This window comes from Bidens hawaiensis, unplaced genomic scaffold, assembly GCF_021521415.1.
Source record: "Bidens hawaiensis isolate Kalapana, Puna unplaced genomic scaffold, B.hawaiensis_p1.1 tig00028477_1, whole genome shotgun sequence".
Lineage (NCBI taxonomy): Eukaryota > Viridiplantae > Streptophyta > Magnoliopsida > Asterales > Asteraceae > Bidens > Bidens hawaiensis.
Window position 1 is genome coordinate 75,450 of NW_027494650.1, and position 23,523 is coordinate 98,972.

General features: G+C 31.9%; 1 protein-coding gene across 1 annotated transcript; it reads right to left on the bottom strand.

Moving 5' to 3' along the window:
• Window positions 1–1,183: 1,183 nt before the first annotated feature.
• On the bottom strand, window positions 1,184–1,725 carry LOC143577157 (uncharacterized). The gene is made up of 2 exons (XM_077061078.1): window positions 1,714–1,725; window positions 1,184–1,612 (listed from the first exon to the last, which is right to left on the bottom strand). Exons 1-2 carry the CDS (start codon window positions 1,723–1,725, stop codon window positions 1,184–1,186), a joined length of 441 nt encoding a protein of 146 aa, XP_076917193.1.
• Between the last annotated feature and the right edge of the window lie 21,798 nt (window positions 1,726–23,523).

Sequence of the window (23,523 nt, forward strand, 5' to 3'; positions counted from 1 at the left end):
TAAGTGTCTGCAAAACATTGAATTCTAAGTAATGGGTGGGTGTTAGTTTTTCTAACACCCCTCCGATGCTTAAGTCAGCAAACTTGTTTAAAAGATGATAAATAAAATATGAATTTGAATAAAGTATAGAATATCATACCATACTGGTTACTTGGAGTTTACTAGGATCCCAAAAATTGATTAACCCAAGGATCCTAGATAAAATAGGACTTAAGGTGGATTGCATTCCAGGCCCTTGGCAGTAGGTCTCCTTCCATAGTAGTTAGCCTATATGCCCTCTTTCCTGCTTCTGACTCAATTAAGTAGGGACCTTCCCATTTAGGAGAAAGCTTCCCCTCGGCAGGATTAGTAGTATTCTGAAATGCTTTCCTTAGTACCAAATCTCCAACTTGGAATCTTCTTATCCTGATGTTCTTGTTGTAGGATTTCGCCATTCTTTGGTAGTACGATGCCATTCTAATTCTTGCAAGATCCCTAAGTTCGTCTACCGTATCAAGATCCTCAAGGAGATTCTGATTGTTAACCTAGGGATCCTGATTGCTGATTCTGAATGTTGGGATCACCATTTCTGTCAGGATCACAGCCTTTGACCCAAACACTAATGAGAAGGGTGTTTGGCCAGTTGCTGTTTTTGCAGTAGTTCGATCAGCCCAAAGAACAAATGGGAGTTCTTCAGCCCATTTTCCTTTCCTGGATCTCAATTTCTTCTTAAGATTGTTGATGATGATCTTATTGCTTGACTCCACTTGGCCATTGGCTTGAGGATGAACAGGTGTGGAAGTAATCATTTTGATGCCCCAGCTGGCATAGAAGTCAGTGGTTCTTCTTCCAATAAATTGAGAACCATTGTCGCATACTATCTCCGTCGGGATCCCGAATCTGGTCAGGATGTTGCGTTTGATGAAGGAGATAACCTCTCTCTCTCTGACTTGGACAAAGGCTTCAGCTTCAATCCATTTGGAAAAGTAATCTGTCATTGCTAACATAAAGACTTTTCCTCCTGGTGCCTTTGGCAATTTCCCAACTATGTCCATTCCCCATTTCATGAATGGCCAAGGGGATATAACAGAATGTAGAGGCTCAGCCGGCTGGTGCAGGATGTTGCTATGTCTTTGACAGGCATCACACTTTTGAGAGAAGATCATTGCATCCTTCTTCATAGTTGGCCAGTAGTATCCTGTTCTCAGGGTCTTGGAAAACAATGCTCTGCCCCAGTATGATTTCCACAATCGCCTTCATGAATATCCTTGAGTACTTCAAGTGCTTCAGGCTTCTCCAAACATCTCAAGTATGGTCCTGCAAGAGATCGTCTATACAATAAGTTGTTCAAAATAATATATGGAGTTACTTTTGTGCGAAAAGATCTAGGATTTTCGTCTTTCGAGATCTTTCCATCTTGAGTGTACTTAATAATACGAATGGTCCAGGATTCCTTTGTATCCTCAGGATCCTGAATTTCCATATCTTCAGTGTCTGATACTTCATTGATTTGAACCTCTTCTATCATCGGAGTCAAGATATGTGTAATAGGTATCATGACACCGTCTGGGATCCTGAGTGATGATGCTAAGTTTGCCAAAGCATCAGCCTCAGCGTTTTCTTCTCTTGGTACCTGTGAAATGCTAAATAACTCGAAAGATTATGCACATGAACATACAATATAGTCAGATCGTTACGAACATACATGAACTGTTGTCGATACACTTAAAAAACAAAATTGGCCATCTTTCGAAATAGACAATCTGAAAATGTCTATTGAGATAAACCATACTCGATTTTAATGCCTCTACTTCATGTGCAGACAAAGTAAAGATTGAGGATTCTGATAGTGAGAACGATGAGGGTGAAGGGGTTTATATTTGTAATAAAGCTGAGTCTGACGTTTCGTTAAACTCAAATGAATCAGAAACTTTAATAACCTTAAAAACTGAAAACTCAAATTCAGTTAAGTGTCAAAAATATAAATCACCTAAACCTGCTTTGAAAAACAAAAGGGTTTCATCCAAAGATTTTCAAAATTGTGCTGATAGATCGTCAGGTTTTAACTATGTTAAAAGACAAACATGTTATCATTGTGGCACACCGGGTCTTATAGAAAGAAATTGTGTTCATCGTCTATATGTACCCTATTACAAACAGGATCAGAGGGTTACATCAAGGAATCACTTTCATTCAAGAAATGTGAAACCCATGGTTAAACCTTCTGATAATGATTGGAATTTAGCTAAGCGAAATCGAAAAACAACTAAATTTCCTACTAAAATTGAAAAGAAAACCTTCGTGAAAGGGGGGTTGTTGAATGATGAGAGCTCAAAGATTGAAATGTCAAACAATGATTTCGTTACAAAGAAACTCGAATCAGCTTCCACTTCACAATCTTCCAAAACAGAGGTTAGTGATTTTAATGTTGTTAAACATAGAATAAAACATGTTTCGTCTGCGGGAATGGTGGACATCTAGCAAAGGAGTGTCCCCACCGGCCCGTGCAAAAGCAAACTCTTCCGGTGCAAGGTAATAAGTTTAAGAAGAATTCGGTGGTTAAACAAAAGTTTTATTCTACAAAGCCACAAGTATCTGTACATTCGGTTACATATACTCAAGGATTCAAAATTAATATGCCAGGTTTACACACAAATGATTTTGGTACCGTTAAAAGTAAAATGAATTTTTCAAAATCAAATAGTGTTAATAGTTTTGAGAGTTCTAATTCTAATTGTTCAACTCCAAAGTCTGTTCTTTCTCGTTTTACTAAACCAAAACAGATTTGGAAACTTAAGACTCAAGAAACAAAATCTGTAAAATCAAACTCATCAATTGATGATGGAAATGATATGCTTTTAACGGTATTTTGACCTTCAAGCGTGCAGATTATATTTCTAGTTGACCCAAATCTATATATTAATATATGCCGAAAGATTATCAAAATCGACATATAGCGGCATACAAAAGAAAATAAAATATAAAAACTAAACATATTTTTGTATTATCTTTTTTTTTTGGTTTTGCATAACAAAAGATATACCCTAAAATTGACCGACTCGAATGGAGATTGAGTACAAGCGGTGCAATTATGGAGATATCAAAAATAAAAATAGAAGAGAGAGTGACAAACTGTACAACTCGGGCTGCCTCCCGAGAGCGCTTGGTTTAACGGGTCCTCAGCCTGACCCCTTTCTTACTCTTAAATCGAAGATGCTGTAAGGCGAAAAACCTCACCTTGCTCCATGCTCTCCTTCTCACCAATGTAGTGCTTCAGACAATGACCATTAACTTGAAACTCCCATTCTTGTCTTCAATTTCGATCACTCCATACGGGAAAACTTCCTTAACTGTGTATGGTCCATACCGTCGAGAACGCAACTATCCCAGATGCAACTTGAGTCGGGAATTAAACAAGAGCACGAAGTCCCCACACTTGAACTGTTTATCACCTCTCAACTTCCTATCATGCAGCTCTTTGCTTATGAACAAGCTTGCCGACACGGACATTTTCACGCGCTAAACAAACAACCATAACCGCTCTAAGAATTATCCATCTAATCAGTAATCACAAAAGTTGAAACTATTTTAAAAATTTTAAGAATCAAAATCAGATTATTAGATTCATAAGCTCTATTTGCATAAACCTTCTACAAATGGGAAGCGAACTTCTATTTCTTACAAACCTATAACACATGAATATAGATAACTTCAATCTTTTCCGTTTTTAAAATGGGATATTGAATACGTAATGGTCTTAAGAAGCGGAAATATGTAAAAATATCTAGTTTTTATACGACCTGTTTTAGATGAGAGAGTTTCGTTTGATTGCTATTTTGTTATTGGTTAACAGGTGCAGAACACTTACTACTAGGTTGATAACGACCACATAAACAGTGACTTGTTCAACATGGTCAAGGACTTGTAAGACGTATGGTCACGATCCATGTTTGTTCTAATGGATCTCTATAGAGAAGTGATGATGTTGCGCTTATAATCCTCTTTTTTCTTTTCACATGTTTTAGTATTTGTAACGTTGCTACATTCGTTGTGCAAATTATGTGTGCTTAAGCAACTGATTTATTTACTCCGATGAGCATGTTTAGTTGCATTAGTACAATCATCAATGCATCATGATGTACCATCTTATGTTACATCAGTGTTTCTCTTTTTGTATTTAATACAGTCGTTGAAATCTAAAATCTATGAATGATCCTGGTTGGGACCTACAATTAGGTTGGATGTGTTCACAAACCGACCCGATAACACCCCAAAACCGGTTCCCGAACCATCCCAACCCGTAAGTTCGTATACCATGTCGCACTTTGGAGATTCACAAACGTTTTTTGTTTTGCACCAAACCGGTTTATAAATCAGAATCAAAACATGTTTAATAGGGTCATTTATTTTTCCTCCTTCACTATGAACCCGAACATGTTTAAACCAAACCGGTTTTGATTAGCTATTGAATAAATAGATCCGGATTGGACCCATTAACCAATTTACAACCCAAACCACATAAAACGGTTGGTCATGTTCAGATTATATTCAACTTTAACACTATTATACCTTAAAAAAAATAATTAATCAAGTTTGAAGCATCTAAATAAAACTAGATAAAATATTATACGTGATAATTTGTACAATTTCCTTTATCTTACTAAAGTAGTTTTAAAAAGTTACTTGATAATAGTCTGTAATTACTTTTATTAAGCATTAATGCCAAAATTTTAAAAAGTTACAATTTATATAATTTAAAAGCTTAAGAAAACCATACTTCCTATCTACTCTTTGAAAATATAGTTTCCAACACTCTTGAAAGTACTTTTTATAAATATGACAACTATTATATGCGTACATACCAGGGTATCTGTGATTTTATAATTAAAACAAAATAGTCAGTTATCATTATTTATAAATAATAACTAGCAATTCTAACAACAACACACATCATTTAACTAACTAAGTTTTAATCACTAATAAATAATTTAACTTGAAAAGGTACGTCTATATATGAACCAACAAAAATCATTGCGTAGGCCAAACCCGTAATTAGCTAGTGAATTTAGGGGTGTGTAAGAAACCGAAATAACTGATCCGAAACCATATAGCTGAAAAACCCAAACCGAAAAAACGAAACGAAACAAAAACTGACGGTTTAATTTTATGTTTTTGTAAAAACCAAACTTATGGTTCGGTTTTGGTTTTGCATGTAATAAAAACCGAAAAAACCAAACCGAACCGAATTTCAAGATTTTTTTTAGATAAGTAACTTGTAAGAATTTAATAAATATATAACTAAAATACTTTGGGCCAAATATAAAATCGTCAATTAGTTAATGATTAACAAAATTATATATACATAAATTCACTATTATCGGCTAAATTTTTTTTTTCCGATTAAAATTTCAAGCTCAAATGGCAAAACCCAAAAAACTAAAACCGAACAGAAACCAAACCTAAATCCAAACCAAAAAACTGAAACCGAATGGTTTCAAAAGTCCAAAAACCGGTTTTTGGTTTGGTTTTACAGTTTTGAAAAACTAGATATGTGAGTTTATAGAATATGTTGTACAAGTCATTATAGCAGTTTTTGGAATTGTATGTATTATTATGAACTATAAGCTCTGAACGCGAATTCTGCAAATAGATTATCGAACGTTCACCATGCGAATTCTGCAAATAGATTATCGAACGCTCACCATGCGAATTCTGCAAATAGATTATCGAACGTTCACCATGCGAATTCTGCAAATAAATTATCGAACATTCACCATTTTCTGCGACATTATGATACTTTGTCCCTAATTAATTATTATTTTATTTTTCTGAATTATGTGGTTATCTTTATTTGCAGTTAAGCAGTTAACTGCTGGTGAGACAGTAGAAGAAATGAAATCAGTGGCTGATATGCAAACAAAATGTTAGATATTTCATGTGATGTTAATGAAGCTAGAATTAAGGTGTTTTCTTAACTTGGGACTGTTAATTTTTTGAAAATGATATATGATACAGTTGTTTAAAAATGAACAAGAATAAGTTTTTTCATTTATGCTTCACCAACTTTTATTAACAAACTTCTAGACTAAATCGGGTCTTTGTGTTTATTATTACCAGACGGATTTTTGGCCGAATGAAACTTGTATTGTTCGTTATTTATAAGTACTGTCTAAAGGTGAAATTCACTATAAAAGGGTAATTTTTTTTTCTTTTCTGCTTTTAAAACGGGCGTGTCGGGTTGGACGGGGTAACAGGTAAAAACAGATTAGGGTGAAACTTGGTTCAGGTCCAAACGGGCTATGAGCAAAATGAGTTCGGATAAAACGGGTTGTTTAAAAGAAGAGTTAATTTGGTTTGGCTCAAAACGGGCTATGAGCATAATAACTTTGGGTCGAAACAAGTGGTTTCAAAAAACTAGCAATTTGGTTCGGGTTAAAACGGGCTATGATCAAAACGAGTCTGGGTTAAAATGGGTTGTTGTCAATCTGGTTCAGGTGAATACAGATTTTTTTTAGGTATATATGAATTGGTTCGGTTCAAAACGGGTTGTGAACAATATGGACTAGGGTTGAAATTAGTCATTTTAGACATAAGGGTATTAAAATGATTTGGTGGCTAAATATTTTGTTGTTGGTTGTGGTGACAGTTGGAAGTGGCTACAGTGGTGGCAGCGCTGGAGGTGGATAATGCGGTGGTGGAGTATGCGGCGAAGGCTTTCATTGCTAGATGCCAGGATACAGGCCCTCAAGATGAGTTGGGGCAACATTTGAAGCCAATGAGGCATTTGCAAATGCTAACGTGATTTAAGGAGTGAGCTGTGTTTTTAATTTGAAGTAAACTGTTTTAGTTATGTTTATGTTTTATCAATATGTAACTTTATTTGGGTAAACATCTTTTTGAAAACAGTTTTGTTATTAGTAAATAATTTGTATGGGGTTTGTGTACTTTGTTGGAGATGGAAGTTCAACTTTAGAATTTGCTATTGAAGTTGTAGGGTTGACTTCAAAAAGTTCAAATTATTTGACTTTGTGAAGTGGGTCATGTTGTTTGGTCTCTCTAAATCAAAATTTTTTTGATATCTATATTATATATTAGGGTTTAAACATGTTATAAGTGATGAGTCATTTGTTTAATAAAATAATAATACCATTAATAACTAAAGTATGGCTGACAAGATATATGAATCTTAGTTTTTTACCTTTATTAAGTTTTAATACATTACACAATATTATTGCCAATGGTCTTCATTTAAATAATTTATTTTTAAATCAAACAAATAAAACAAGTACTACAATGAGTGTTAATCTCAAACAGAAGTTGACAAATGTCTAAAGTTTGTGGATTATTATAATAATACGGGGTGATATTCCCGCGTTAATATTCTTGTTCACCGGACGGGTAAACTGCTAGTTTAGAGTGGGGTGAAATACTGAAATGTAATGGAGTGAGTGGACTTTTTGTTTAAATAACTAAATGAATGACACGATGAAGTGGTTAAATCTAACTAGTTTGCGGAACAAACTTTAACAATGAAATTGGGCAGCACCCTGTCACACCCCGACTTAGGGCCTAGGCGTGTGACCACAAGTTGGTACCTGTTTTGTAAATATATAAGAGAGTTTATGGGTTAATTTTAGCGGAATACTTTAGGTTGAATATAATATTAATTTACATTTAATTCCCAAGTATCGGTTTACAAAATATATGTTTCACATTACAAGGATTTTATATCAAAAACGGAGTCATCTTGTCATGCGCTTCTATCTTCATAAGACTCCAATCCTTGCTATTGATACTAATAGTTAATTACCTGCAATGGGTTGGAAAAATACGTCAGCTATATGCTTGTGAACACGTATGACTCGATAAATCATTTGAATGACATTATAATACAAATATAGTTTTCTCTACAAGCTCAGCAGAAGCATTTCTACTTCTGGTCTATGTACCACTGCCCTAGACACACAATTATTTCCCAAGCCACGTAGCCCTTAATGGGAGACTAGTTATGACCATTAGCCCGCGGCCACGTAGCCTTTGAATGATTAGGCTGAACGGTTATGTTTGGATCCAGACACATGTGTATTCGGTCTGAGTTGATTTTATTCTCTACTTTGTATTACAATGTTTTAGAGATCACATAATCTCATGAAAATATTGATTCGCTCTTTAAGACAAACATCCGTTTATCTTATTGAGTATAAATATGTTTTGACTGATTAAAAAGGTTAGCGTATTCACCTGTACCGTCGGTGTTGAAAACCTTGACTGATTGATTGATTTGAATGATACTTAACCTATACATAAATAGGTTCGTATGAATGTTTTGAATAATGTTAAGCTATGATTGTAAGCTTAACCTTGAAATCGTTTATCTTTGATTGTGAATGAAAAAGTACTTGATTTTATGTGACGTTTGATATAGCATGCTTTGGCTTAATAGGTTCTATCACGTTGGTAAGTTTCTCCAGGTAAGTAAACGGGTCCCTCGGTTGATTGGGATTTATACTAATTACTTTTCCTTAGGCAAGAAACTTACTACTAGTGATATCCCCCTTACAGTTACTACATGCCCATCAAAATATATCTTTTGTTGACATTAATTCGCCATGAAGTAACGTTTATGAAAACTTGATTGTGAATGTTTTTAAAATACGATCAAGGTTAAAGGTCATAGCATCGATTGATAGTCTAAGCTATAATTCAAATAACTTAAACATAACTCCTACCTTAATGCGAATACTTAGATTAATAATAAGAAAAAGGCAGGATCTTGATCTACTCGATTATATGATTACTAGCTCGATTATAACTTTGTTTCTTACACGAACTTCGAGAAAATGGCACGTCGGTATGTTACGGCAATGGGGCACACCTTTCGAGGTTAAGTGTGTGTAAATGAAGGTGTGTTTTGGGATGAGATGGTTCACTCCCGTAACCCCCTATTTATAGGCATAAACTGGACCCCATCGCGGTACGCGATGGGTTCCTTAACCCCGTCGCGTACCGCGGCGCCGTAATTTAACGCCACCTTATCTGGTGGTGACACGTGGCCTGTCATACTGTGCCACGTGTTGACACGTTGTTTGACACGTGTCCAATGACTCAGTAAGGTCACCGCGCTACGCGATGGGTTCAATCTTACCCCGTCGCGTATCGCGATGAGTTCAGATTTTCAGAATGTTCAATTTTGGTCCTTATACTTTCTAAGTTAGTATGTTAGGCTTAATTTTATAGGGTAAAAGACGCGGTGTTACACATCCCATGGCGCTAAAGGCGTTATAATGGTGGGCGCTAAAGCTTGCCAACACATACATTTTCGCCCTCCCAAACAAAAAGCCATAACCACTCTAAGAATTACCCATCTAATAAGTAATCACAAAAGTTGTAACTCTTTTAAAATCTTTAAGGAATCAAAATCAGATTATTAGATACATAAGCGTTATTTGTAGAAACTTTCTACAAAAGAAAAACACGCTTCTATTTCTTATAAACTTAATACACAAGAAATAGATAGTTTCAATCTTTTCAGTTTTTAAAATTGATATAAAGTAGTTTAAGTAAATGTTAGAAGTGCTGACAACAAGTTTTATATTCCTATTTTGTTGGTAACGAGTCATATTTTGCATATTGCATCTTCTATATAACAAGTCATATTGCTAATGCTCGGTGACATTAAAGTGTAAAGCTATTTGTGGATAAAGAATAGATCGAAATGTTAGCATATAGATTGGAACAAGTGGAAGTTGAATGTTACGTAAAAAAAAGTTTCTTTGTTTATAGCCAACTTCTACTAGTTGTGGGTTAGTTGGGGCTCGTGGTGTTTGTTTTTAATAAAAGTTGCAATTAAAAAAATAAATATATAAAGATCCAATAAAATACACATATTTTTTAATTAAGATATATTTTACAAACTTTTTTCTTAACTTTTTGAAGAAATAAAAAAAGTAAAAATAAAAAACCAACATTTTCTTTAATGTAATGAGATTAAGACTAGAAGCAATTTTAGAAAAAACATTATTTGTAGATATTTTTAAATATCATCATTTTGGTCAATATAACATTTAATTTATTAATGTATTTTACAACATTTAAGACAAGACTTAAAAAAAATAATGACCAGATCACCCAAATATGATTACTAGATGATTTAGTTATGTTGCCTATATAAAGCATTAGGTTTCTACATACATAATCATCAACAATAATTCTTAAAAGCTTTCAATTTTAGAGTTAGAGAAAATAGAAAAATTATGAAGGCCATGGTGAATATTTATGGTTGGAGCTCTCTATCACTTCAATTCTGAAAGAAGCAGTTGATGGTTAATGGTTGCTCGTTCATGAATGCATGTGAGTGCACAAAAAGTTATGGTGTGCATGTCAACGACGACCATGAATGTAGAGCCATGATTCCATTATCTTTTTGAATTGGAGTGAAGGGAGCTTCTTCCATAAATGCCATTAAATAATTCGATCTTTTTACGATTTCATTTCTTTTAGATGGGATGTATGTTCTGAATCGATATTCATTAACATTTTTGTGTTTTCCTTTTATGTTCTTAATTAATACAATTATGATAAGTTTAGGGTATTCTTGAATATTACGACTCATATTTGCCGGGAATCAAAAACCTTGTGTTTAGCGTTGTCCTTCAGTAGAGGTTTTTGAATGCAAACAACAATGATATGCTTATTGGTGAAATTAAATTAGACACGATGCATGTCAATCAGTTTTATGAAAAACAACATTTTTGCTCCACCTTTGTATTCTAATTTTTATTATGTCTTGTAGACGGAAAGATGAATTTCATGACAAAGAAATAGAATTAAACAAAGAGACAACATTCATCATGAGAAAATTTTCATTGGCAAATGTTGAACGACCTATTAGTCTAAAGATTGTTAGCATTTACAACAAGAACCTTCGGTTGTCGAAATTGTTCAAACAATCGTACACATTTTTATTGTTTATTGTTTTTCTTTTCTATATGAATTTGTAAAGTGTGGATTCGGTATGATGAATAGTAATTTACGAAGTTTAAAAGGTAAGATTGGAAGCCTAACAATGATTACAAAAGCTTACTTGATGCGTTTGATTATAGGGTGATGTGAGTTTCTTTTCTTGTTATAAAGTTGTTTAATATTAAACATTAAACCACCAATGTACATAGGGGTGTCCAAAATACCCGAACCCGATTAATCCGACCCGAACCCGAATAAGCAAATTCTGGTCGGGTTAAATCGGGTCAAAAAGTATTAATCGGGTTATTCGGGTTGCCCCGAATAACCCGAATTGTTAATAATTCGGGTTTCGGGTTCATTTTTGGGAAAAAGTCAGGTTTCGGGTTAACCCGATTAGTAGTGATACTTAACTTTAAATACAATGATTAAAAGGTGAAATAAGCACTATAAAGGCAATAATGTTGTGTTCATGAACCGTTCGGCGGAAAGTTCATTTATGTTGTGTTTATTTAAATAAACGAACGAACATGAACACATATTTCACTCGTTCATCTATGTTTATAAATGTATGTTTATGATCGTTCATTTAAGTTTGTTTACGTTTGTTCATGTTCGTTTACATATTAGTAATTATTAAATATTATTTGCATTTAGTAATTATATTACCCTAATATGTTTTATATTTGTTTGTTTGTGTTTATTTAAATGCGTTCATTTATGTTTGGTAATGTATGTTTGTGTTCGTTAATGTATGAACATATATGTTTCTTCATGTTCGTTTATCTTTATTTAATTATGTTCATTTATGTTCGTGAATTCTTCGTTTAGATTTTAAATGAACGATCATGAACACAAATATTTGTTCGATTAAGTGTTCGTGTTTGTTAAAAGTTAAATAAGAGAATACGGGCATGCCTTTGTTTATGTTCGTTCGGTTCGTTTACAGGTTTATATGTGAAAGTATAAGATAATTACTTGTAAAAGAAATTGAAAATTAAGTGGAATGAGAATTTTGCAACCTACAAGTTACAAACACATAAAACAACTTAAAATTATAAAGTAACATGATTAACCCGACTAACCCGACCCGACAAACCCGAATAACCCGAACCCGACTAACCCGAACCTTAATAGGGTCGGGTTGCGAGTTAGATATTTTAAAAAAAACCCGAATAACCCGACCCGATTAACCCGAAACCCGATCGGGTTAACCCGATTAACACCCATAAATGTACATGATCAAGTAACATTGTAAGAGTTAAGATGCCTCATTTTAATATACATATTAACTTTACGTAGAGGACATTATTATAGTTGAATTAAGTGACACCATTAACCTGGGAACCGATATAATTGGTGTGAGTTAGGCTATGTGAAAATGATATTTTGTAAATGACCGGCTTTCACGTTTTAATTTACTAGTGTGTGTTACAGTGGGATGAAATGTATTGGAGTGAGTGGACTTTTTTTAAATAAATAAAAAATGAAATGATGAAGTGGTTAAATCTAACTAGTTTGAGGAACAAACTTAACAATGAAATTGGGCAGCACCCTTGAAGGAATTGGACGTGGAAGGGGCATCACCCCATGGCGCTAAAGGCGTTACAATGGTGGGCGCTAAAGCTTGCCGCCACCCATGGACATTTTCGCACCCCAAACAAACAACCATAACACACTCTAAGATTTACCCATCTAATCATAAAAGGTGGAACTGCTTTCAAATCTTTAAGAATCAAAATCAGATGATTAGATACATAAGTGCAATTTGAAGAAAATTTATATTAAAAAAAACCGCATCTATTTGTTAAAAACTTAATGTTCATGAAACAGATAACTTCAATCTTTTCAGCCTTTAAAATTGATATGATGTAGTTTAAGTACATGTTAGAAGTGCTGACAAAATGGGTCACATTGCATATGATAGAGTAACATATTGCAAGTTTTATATTCCTATTTTGTTGATATCGAGCCATATTTTGCTTGTTGTATCTTATATGTAACAAGTAACATTGCTAATGCTCGGTGACATTAAAGTTTTAAGCTATTTATGGATAACGAATATATCGAAATTTTAGTAGGGACAAGTGGAAGTTGATTGTTATGTAATTTTTTTTTTTTTTTTGTGTGTTTATTGGCAACTATTACTAGTTGCGGGTTAGCTAGGGCTCGTGGTGTTTGTTTTGAATGAACGTTGCAGTTAAAAAGATAAATATATAAAGACCCAATAATATATATATATATATATATATATATAATATAGTTTTAGAAATTTTTTTCTTAATTTTTTGAAGAAATTAAAAAAATAAAATAGATTAATATGGTGATGGTTGTTTTAAGATACAGAAAGCCAGTAAGGGATAGAGGAAGATAATGGTGGATTAGGTAATAATTAATAAAATATATATTGAGAAACCATTTTTTCTAATATTTATTGAGTTAATAAGTAATAAAATAGATTAATATGGTGAAAGACAAAATTACCCATCATTTAATGTTAAAAACTAACTGAGTTAGTGAATTGGATGAAAATGGCAAGAAACGGACAACCTCAAGGTTCTGGATGCAATAAAAAAAGTTTTTGGACGAAAGTCGCATAAATGATCAAACCTCAAAGACGAAAATGACACTTTACTCCATTTTTGTGTTTTCCTTTTATGTTATTAAATTAACACCTTTCTGACAAGTTTAGGTTATGCTAGAATGTTACGACTCAGATTTGCCAGGAATCAAAAACCTTATGTTTATCTACTTATTGGTGAAATTAAATTAGACACGATGCATGTCAATCGGTTTTATAAACAACGACATTTTTACTCCACCATTATATTCTAAGTTTTATTATGTCTTGTAGACAGAAAGATGAATTTCATGACAAAGAAATCGAAGTAAACAAAGACACAACATATATCACAAGAAGATTTTCATCATCAAATGTTGAACAACCTATTAGTCCAAAGATTATTTAGCTTTTACAACAAGAGCCTTCAGTTGTCGAAATTGTTCAAACAGTTGTACACATTTTTATTTGTTTATCGTTATTCTTTCTATATGAATTTGTAAGTACGGATTCGGTATGATGAATAGTAATTTACGAAGATTAAAAAAGCAAGATTAGAAGCCTAACAATGATACAAAAGCTTACTTGATGTGTTTGATTATAGGGTGATGCGAGTTTCTTTTCTTGTTTTAAAGTTGTTTAAACAATAAACCACGAGATGTACATGATCGATTAGGCAATATTTTAAGAGTTAAGATGCCTCATTTTAATATACATATTAACTTATGTTAGAGGACATTATTATAGTTGAATTAAGTGACACCGTTAGCTTGGGAACCTATACAATTGGTATGAGTTAGGCTATGTGAAAGTGACATTTTGTAAATGGCTGGCTTTCACGTTTTAATTTACTAGAGTGTGTTATAGTGGGGTGAAATGTAATGGAGTGAGTGGACTTTTTTTAAACGACTAAATGAATGAAATGATGAAGTGGTTAACTCTAACTAGTTTGAGGAACAAACTTTAACAATAAAATTGGGCAGCACCCATGAGGGAATTGGTTGTGGAAGGGGCAGCACCCCATGGCGCTAAAGGCGTTATAATGGTGGGCGCTAAAGCTTGCTGGCATGGACATTTTCGCACCCCAAACAAACAACTATAACACACCCTAAGATTTACCCATCTAATCACAAAAGTTGGAACTGCTTTCAAATTTTTAAGAATCAAAATCAGATGATTAGATACATAAGTGTTATTTGAAGAAAATTTATAAAAAAACCGCCTCTATTTGTTAAAAACTTAATGTTCTTGAAATAGATAACTTCAATCTTTTTAGCCTTTAAAATTGATATAAAGTAGTTTAAGTACATGCTAGAAGTGCTGACAAAATGGGTCACGTTGCATATGATAGAGTAACATATTGCAAGTTTTATGTTTCTATTTTGTTGATAACGAGCCATATTTTGCTTGTTGCATCTTATATGTAACAAGTAATATTGCTAATGCTCGGTGACATTAAAGTTTTAAGCTATTTATGGATAATGAATATATCGAAATGTTAGCATATAGATTGGGACAAGTGGAAGTTGATTGCTATGTAATTTTTTCCTGTGTTTATTAGCAACTTCTACTAGTTGTGGGTTAGCTAGGGCTCGTGGTGTTTGTTTTGAATGAACGTTGCAGTTAAAAAAATAAATATATAAAGACCCAATAATATATATATATATATATATATATAATAGTTTTAGAAAAAAATTTCTTAACTATTTGAAGAAATTAAAAAAATAAAAATAAAACACCAACATTTCCTTTAATGTAATGAGATTAGGACTCGAAACAAATTTAGAAAAAACACTATTGGCCTGTAGATATTTTTGAATATCATCATTTTGGTCAATATAACATTTAATTTGTTAATGTATTTTACAACATTTAAGACAAGACTTAAAAAAAATCATGACCGGATTACTAGATGATTTAGTTATGTGGCCTATATAAAGCATTAGGCTTCTACATACATGATCATCAACAATAATTCCTAAAAGCTTTTAATTTTAGAGTCAGAGAAAGTAGAAAAACTATGAAGGCTATGGTGAATATTTATGGTTGGAGCTCCCTAACACTCCAATTCTATAAGAAATATGGTTCATGGTTGCTCATTCATGAATGCATGTGGCTATGTTGCTGCACCAAAAGTTATAGTGTGCATGCCAACGGTGAGCTCATTTTTGGCAAGCCAAAAGTTATGAAGAGCCATGATTCCATCATCTTTATGAACTGGATTGAAGGGAGCTTCTTCCATAAATGTCATTCAAATGCTTCGATTTTTTTATAATTTTATTTCTTTTAGATGTGTTACAAGTATTGAATCTATATTTTGTTAACATTTTTTTGTTTTCCTTTTATGTTATTAAATTAACACCTTTCTGATAAGTTTAGGTTATGCTAGAATGTTACGACTCAAATTTGTCGATGATCAAAAACCTTGTGTTTATCTTTGTCCTTTAGTAGAGGTTTGTGAATGCTAACTTAGTGAAGTTAAAATGGATACGATGCATGTCAATTGGTTTTATAAACAAACGACATTTTTACTCCACCTTTATATTCTAACTTTTATTATGTCTTGCATACAAAAAGATGAATTTCATGACAAAGAAATCGAAGTAATTAAAGACACAACATTCATCACAAGAAGATTTTCATCTGAAAATGTTGAACGGCCTATTAGTCCAAAGATTGCTAACATTTACAATAAGAGCCTTCACTTGTTAAAATTGTTAATTGTACACATTTTTATTTGTTTAATGTTATTCTTTTCTATATGAATTTGTAGAGCACGGATTCAGTATAATGAATGGTAATTTACGAAGTTGAAAAACAAGTTTAGAATCCTAACAATGATACAAATAGCTTACTTGATGACTTGATGTGCATGTTTGATTATATGTGAGTTTCTTTTCTTGTTTTAAAGTTGTTTAACAATAAACCATGTACTATAAGTTTCTAATGACTAGGCAACAATTTTAAAGGGATCTATTTTAAATGAGTCGTTGGTTATGTTAGGGGTGTGCACAGTTTGATTATTAGCCTCAAACACATTAACCGATTGGGTTTTCGGTTCAGTTTGGTAATTGCAGTTAATAACCAAAATCAAACTTGAGCTAAATTTTTGCTTAGAAATGCATGCAATGAATTAAGGGTGTGCATGGGTCGGTTTGAGGCGGTTTTGAACTAAACCTATAACCATAACCAATATGTCGGTTAATGGATATCCATAAACATAACCGATCCATTATGGCGGTTTCGGTTAAACGGTTTTGAAGGTTATAACAAGTCGGTTTGGGTCGGCAAACCGTAACACAAACAATGTACCTACGCCTAAAAGTTTGGTACCAAATATTGAAAAAGAAAAATGACATTACATAGTCTAACAAAAATATATAATCCATAATACTAATACCAAATAATAAAAAAACGGCAACATATAATCCAACAATGAAATTCCAAGTTAATTCAATAACAAACGTTGAACCAAAACCATCAAAACGGTATATTCCGACCATATGTTTGGTGGAAGTTAGCCTCAAACATATTGTTGGTTAAATAAATGGGTCGGTTCGGTTATAGCGGGTTTGGAATTATCTTTAACAAAAACCGACCCATATTTGGCGGTTTTTGAAAATTCATTAAAGCGACCCACTGGTTATGTTTGCTATCGGTTAAAATTGATTCGGTTATGTTGGTTATGGTTCGGTTAAATGGTTATGGCTGTTAAGTTGCCTCTACAATGAATGTATAAATACATGAAATGAAGATCCAGAAATGGAGGTATAAATATATGAAAAGAAGGTTACATGAAATGGTGACATAAGTATATGAAATACAGGTATAAAAGTTAAAAAACAAAAGTGTCACCTTGTCAAAGGGGGCTTTAACATTTTAGCTAACTAATGGAATGATGAAGTGGTTAAATCTATGAGGGAATTGGATGTGGAAGGGGCAGCACGCTATGGTGCTAAAGGTTTTATGACTTATGATGGTGGGCGCTAAAGCTCACTGACATGATATTTTCGTGCTCCAAACAAACGAACATAACACACAGTCTAAGAATTACCCATCTAATCACAAAAAGTGAAACTACTTTCAAATCTTTAAGAATCAAAATCAGATAATTTTGTAAGTAGACGAACCAACAATAAAATTATTATTTGAATTTGAATGTGTGATAGATGCGGAAGCGTTGTTTGTAGAAACTTTTTACAAAAGAAAACCCGCTTCTACTTTTTACAAAATTAATGATACACATGATATAAATAACTTCTAAAATTGATATATAGTAATTTAAGTACATATTAGAAGTGTTGACAAAATGGGTCAGATCGCATATGATAGAGTAACATATTGCAAGTTGTATCACACTATTTTGGTAACGAGTCGGATTTTGCAGATTGCATCTTCTATGTAACAAGTCAGATTGCTAATGCGTCAGATTGAAAAATCATCGCGCAGGCCAAACCCGTAATTAGCTAGTGGATTTAGGGGTGTCTAAGAAACCGAAATAACCGAACTGAAACCGAAAGAAACGAACCGAAACAAAAACCGACGGTTTGATTTTATGTTTTTGTAAAAACCAAACTTATGGTTCGGTTTTGGTTTTGCATGTAATAAAAACCGATAAAACCAAAACGAACCGAATTTTTAGATTTTTTATAGATAAGTAATTTATAAGAATTTAATAAATATGCAACTCAAATACTTTTGGCCAAATGTAAAATAGTTATTTAGTTAATAATTAACAAAATTATTTATACCTAAAATCATTATTTTCGACCAACTTTTTTTCTAAATAAACTTTTCAAGCTCAAATGGCAAAACTGAAAAACTAAAATCAAACTGAAAATCCGAACCGAAAAACTGAAACGAATGGTTTCAAAAATCCAAAAACTTGTTTTTGGTTTGGTTTGGTTTGGTTTTACGAAGTTTAAAAAACAAGATTAGAAGCCTAACAATGATACAAAAGCTTACTTGATGTGTTTAATTATAGGGTGATGTGAATTTCTTTTCTTGTTTTAATGTAGTTTAATATTATACCATACGAGTTAAGATGCTCACTTTAATATTATTATTAGCTGTATTCAGAGTACATTATTATGGTTCATGGTTGAATTAAGTGACAACATTAGGAAAGTAAGGCTACCTTTATAATAGGTGTGAGTTAGGCTATGTGAAAGTGGTATTTTGTAAATGGGGCTTTCACGTTTAGAGTGTTATAGTGGGGTGAAATGCAATGGAGTGAGTGGACTTTTATTTTTTGTAACTAAATGAATGAAACGATGAAGTGGTAAATCTAACTAGTTTGAGGAACAAACTTTAACAATGAAATCGGGGCAGCACTCCGTGGCGCTGAAGCTTACCGACACAGACATTTTCACGCCCCAAACAAACAACCCTAACACACTCTAAGAATTACCCATCTAATCACAAAAGTTGAAACTGCTTTCAAATATTTAAGAATCAAAATCAGATGATTAGATACATAAGCGCTATTTACAAAAACTTTCTACAAAAGAAAACCCGCTTCTTTTTGTTACAAACTTAATATTCATGAAATAGATAACTTCAATCTTTTCAGCTCTTAAAATTGATATAAAGTAAGTACATGTTAGAAGTGCTGACAAAATGGGTCACATTGCATATGATTTACATATTGCAAGTTCAATATTCCTATTTGTTTTGGTAATAGAGTCATATTTTGCATGTTGCGTCTTCTATGTAACAAGTCATATTGCTAATGTTCGATGACATTAAAGTTTAAAGCTATTTGTCGATAAATAATAGATCGAAATATTAGCATATAGATTGGATCAAGTGGAAGTTGAATGTTACGTAAAAAAAAGTTTCTTTGTTTATAGCCAACTTCTACTAGTTGTGGGTTAGTTGGGGCTCGTGGTGTTTGTTTTTAATAAAAGTTGCAATTAAAAAAATAAATATATAAAGATCCAATAAAATACACATATTTTTTAATTAAGATATATTTTACAAACTTTTTTCTTAACTTTTTGAAGAAATTAAAAAAATAAAAATAAAAAACCAACATTTTATTTAATGTAATGAAATTAAGACTAGAAGCAAATTTAGAAAAAAAAAATTATTAGTAGATATTTTTTAATATCATCATTTTGGTCAATATAACATTTAATTTATTAATGTATTTTACAACATTTAAGACAAGACTTGAAAAAAAATAATGACCAGATCACCCAAATATGATTACTAGATGATTTAGTTATGTTGCCTATATAAAGCATTAGGTTTCTACATACATGATCATCAACAATAATTATGAAGGTCATGGCGAATATTTATGGTTGGAGCTCTCTATCACTCCAATTCAGAAAGAAATTGTTGATGGTTCATGGTTGCTCATTCGTTGGGTACCAAAAGTTATAGTGTGCATGCCAACGGTGAGCTCATTTTTGTGCATGTCAAAAGTTATGAAGAGCCATGATTCCGTCATCTTTATGAACTGGATTGAAGGGAGCTTCTTCCATAAATGTCATTCAAATACTTCAATCTTGTTACGATTTTATTTCTTTTAGATGGGTTGCACGTATTGAATCATTATTCATTAACATTTTGTGTTTTCCTTTTATGTTATTAAATTAACACCTTTCTGATAAGTTTAGGTTATACTAGAATGTTATGACTCGGATTTGTCAAGGATCAAAAACCATGTGTTTATCTTTGTCCTTTAGTATAGGTTTCTGAATGCTACAATAATGATATACTTATTAGTGAAGTTAAATTAGAGACAATGCATGCCAATCAATTTTATAAAAATCGACATTTTAACTGCACCTTTTATTCTAACTTTTATTATCTCTTGCAGGGAGAAAGATGAATTTCATGACAAAGAAATCGAAGTAAATAAAGACACAACAATATTCATCACAAGAAGATTTTCATCTACAAATGTTGAACAACCTATTAGTCCAAAGTTTGCTAGCATTTACAACAAGAACCTTCATTTGTCAAAATTGTTAATTGTACACATTTTTATTTGTTTATTGTTATTCTTTTCTATATGAATTTGTAAAGTACGGATTCAGTATAATGAATGGTAATTTACGAAGTTTAAAAACAAGTTAGAAGCCTAACAATGATACAAACAGCTTACTTGATGTGTTTGATTACAGGGTGATGTGAGTTTCTTTTCTTGTTTTAAAGTTGTTTTAACAATAAACCATGTACTATAAGTTTCTAATGACCAGGTAACATTTTAAAGGGACATATTTTAAATGAGTAGTTGGTTATATTAGGGGTGTGCACAGTTCGATTATTAGCCTCAAACACATAACCGATTAGTTTTTTGGTTCAGTTTGGTTATTTATGGTTAATAACAAAAATCAAACTTGGGCTAGATTTTTGCTTAGAAATGCATGGAATGAATGCATACATACATGAAATGAAGATCTAAGTATATGAAATGGAGGTATAAACATATGAAATGAAGATTACATGAAATGATGGTATAAGTATATGAAATACATGAAATGGGGGTATAAAGTTAGAAAACAAAAAAGTGTCACCCTGTCAAAGGGGGCTTTAACATTTTAACTAACTAGACTGTATTATGGTGGGATGAAATGTAATGGAATAAATGAACTTTTTTCTTTTAAATAAATAAAACGATGAAATGATGAAGTGGTTAAATCTAACTAGTTTGAGAAACAAACTTCAACAATAAAATTGGGCAACACCTATGAGGGAATTGGATGCGGAAGGGGCATCACCCTATGGCGCTAAGGTGTTATGATGGTGGGCGCTAAAGCTTACTGACACGGGATATTTTCGTGCCCAAAACAAACGAACATAACACACACTCGAAGAATTACTCATCTAATCACAAAAATTGAAACTACTTTCAAATCTTTAAGAATCAAAATCAGATGAATTTGTAAGTTGACGAACCAACAATAATATTATTATTTGAATTTGAATGTGTTAAAGATGCAAAAGTGTTGTTTGTAGAAACTTTCAATAAAAGAAAAACCGCTTTTATTTTTTACGAAATTAATTATACTTGTTATATAGATAACTTCAATCATTTCAATTTTTAAAATTAATATAAAGTAGTTTAAGTACATATTAGAAGTGTTGACAAAATAGGTCAGATTGCATACGACAGAGTAACATATTGCAAGTTGTATATCACTATTTTGGTAACGAGTCAGATTTTGATTTTGCAGATTGCATCTTCTACGTAACAAGTCAGATTGCTAATGCGTTAGATTCAAAAATCATCGGGCAAGACAACCCCGTAATTAGCTAGTGAATTTAGGGGTGTGTAAGAAACCGAAATAAAATATCTGATCCGAAGCCAATAAACCAAAAAAAACGAACCGAAACAAAAACCTTATGTTTGATTTTATGTTTTTGTAAAGGTTTTGGTTTTGCATGTAATAAAAACTAAACCGAACCGAATTTTTAGATTTTTTTTAGATAAGTAATTTATAAGAATTTAATAAATATGTAACTCAAATACTTTTGCCCAAATGTAAAATAGTCAATTAGTTAATGATTAACAAAATTATTTATACCTAAATTCATTATTTTCAGCTAACTTTTTTTTCTGACTAAAATTTTCAAGCTCAAATGACAAAATCCAAAAAACTGAAACCGAACAAAAACAAACCGAAAACCGAACCAAAAAAAACTGAAACCGAATGGTTTCAAAAATTAGCCTAAAATCACACGAAACCGCAAGAATAAGATGTATCAATTAACAAATATTAATGCACCGAACCTAAAATCGCACCGAACCAGTTTTTGATTAATAAGATGTGTCGATTAACAAATATTAATGCAAAAATTTTTTTATTAGTACAAAGTTTCTTTAATGTAATGAGATTAGGTCTAGAAGCAAATTTAGAAAAAACACCATTTGTAAATAATTTTTCAATATCATTTCGGTCAATTATTAAAATATTTAGTTTGTTAATGTAGTTTAAAACATTTAAGACAAAAGCAATTTGCACTTTTCAATAATAAAAAGGAGAAAAGTAGAGTAAATTACACCCAAGTGTTTATATGTTAAGATCATACTAACTATAAAAATTATAATTTAATATTCTTTTAATTTTGTTTATATTTTAAAAACGTTAATAATTCATTCTATTAATATCTTAATCATAAAAAGTTATTTTATATTTTTTTCTCTCTCTTACACATTTTCATAGCTATATAGAATAATAACTGGTCACCCTCCTGTAGACAGAAAGTTACTATTACTATCTACTATATATTTTGGAGTATGAATAATGAGTTGTATAAGCTAAATAAGTGAAAACTATATTTTCTTTTACATTTTAGATATAAAGGGTAATACATGGTATAACCGTATAAGTGCGAATACTTAAGATTTTAATAATCAATGTTCAGAAATTACGGGATTGGTCCAAGATTTGTCGATTTATAACGCGTTTTAATTCTTGGAATGGGTGTTTGGTTATTTTTTGCACCAACTTTTTTAAATGAGTTTTGTACCCTTTATATAAATAACATAAAATTACATATATATCACTGTATAAATAAATTAATTTGTTAGCTTTTTTTAAATCTGACTTTACAAAGACATTTTAGATTCTCATTTTACCTTTAGTAACTTTATAATTAAAATTCTACAAATATTTCAATTTAATTGATATTTCAGATTCATGTATGGTAAGTTGGTAACAGCATACTAACTACTAAGTATACATATCATAAAACGAGCGTTTTTTATTTATAGAAAAATATTTGGATTTGATGAAGGTTATCTATTTAAAACAAATAATAATAATAATAATAATAATAATAATAATAATAATACTAATAATTAAATTTGGCAACTTTCTTACAGTTACAACTTACAACCACCAAAAATCTATCATGTCCAATAAATTAATATTAATACAACTTCACCCAAATAATCATATTATTATTTAAAATAAAACAAAAATAAATAAATTAGTCTATGTTTGACCATAAAGAACACCTTTGTTGAGCTCAAGTCATCTATTATCATTATTATCAAAATCCCATTT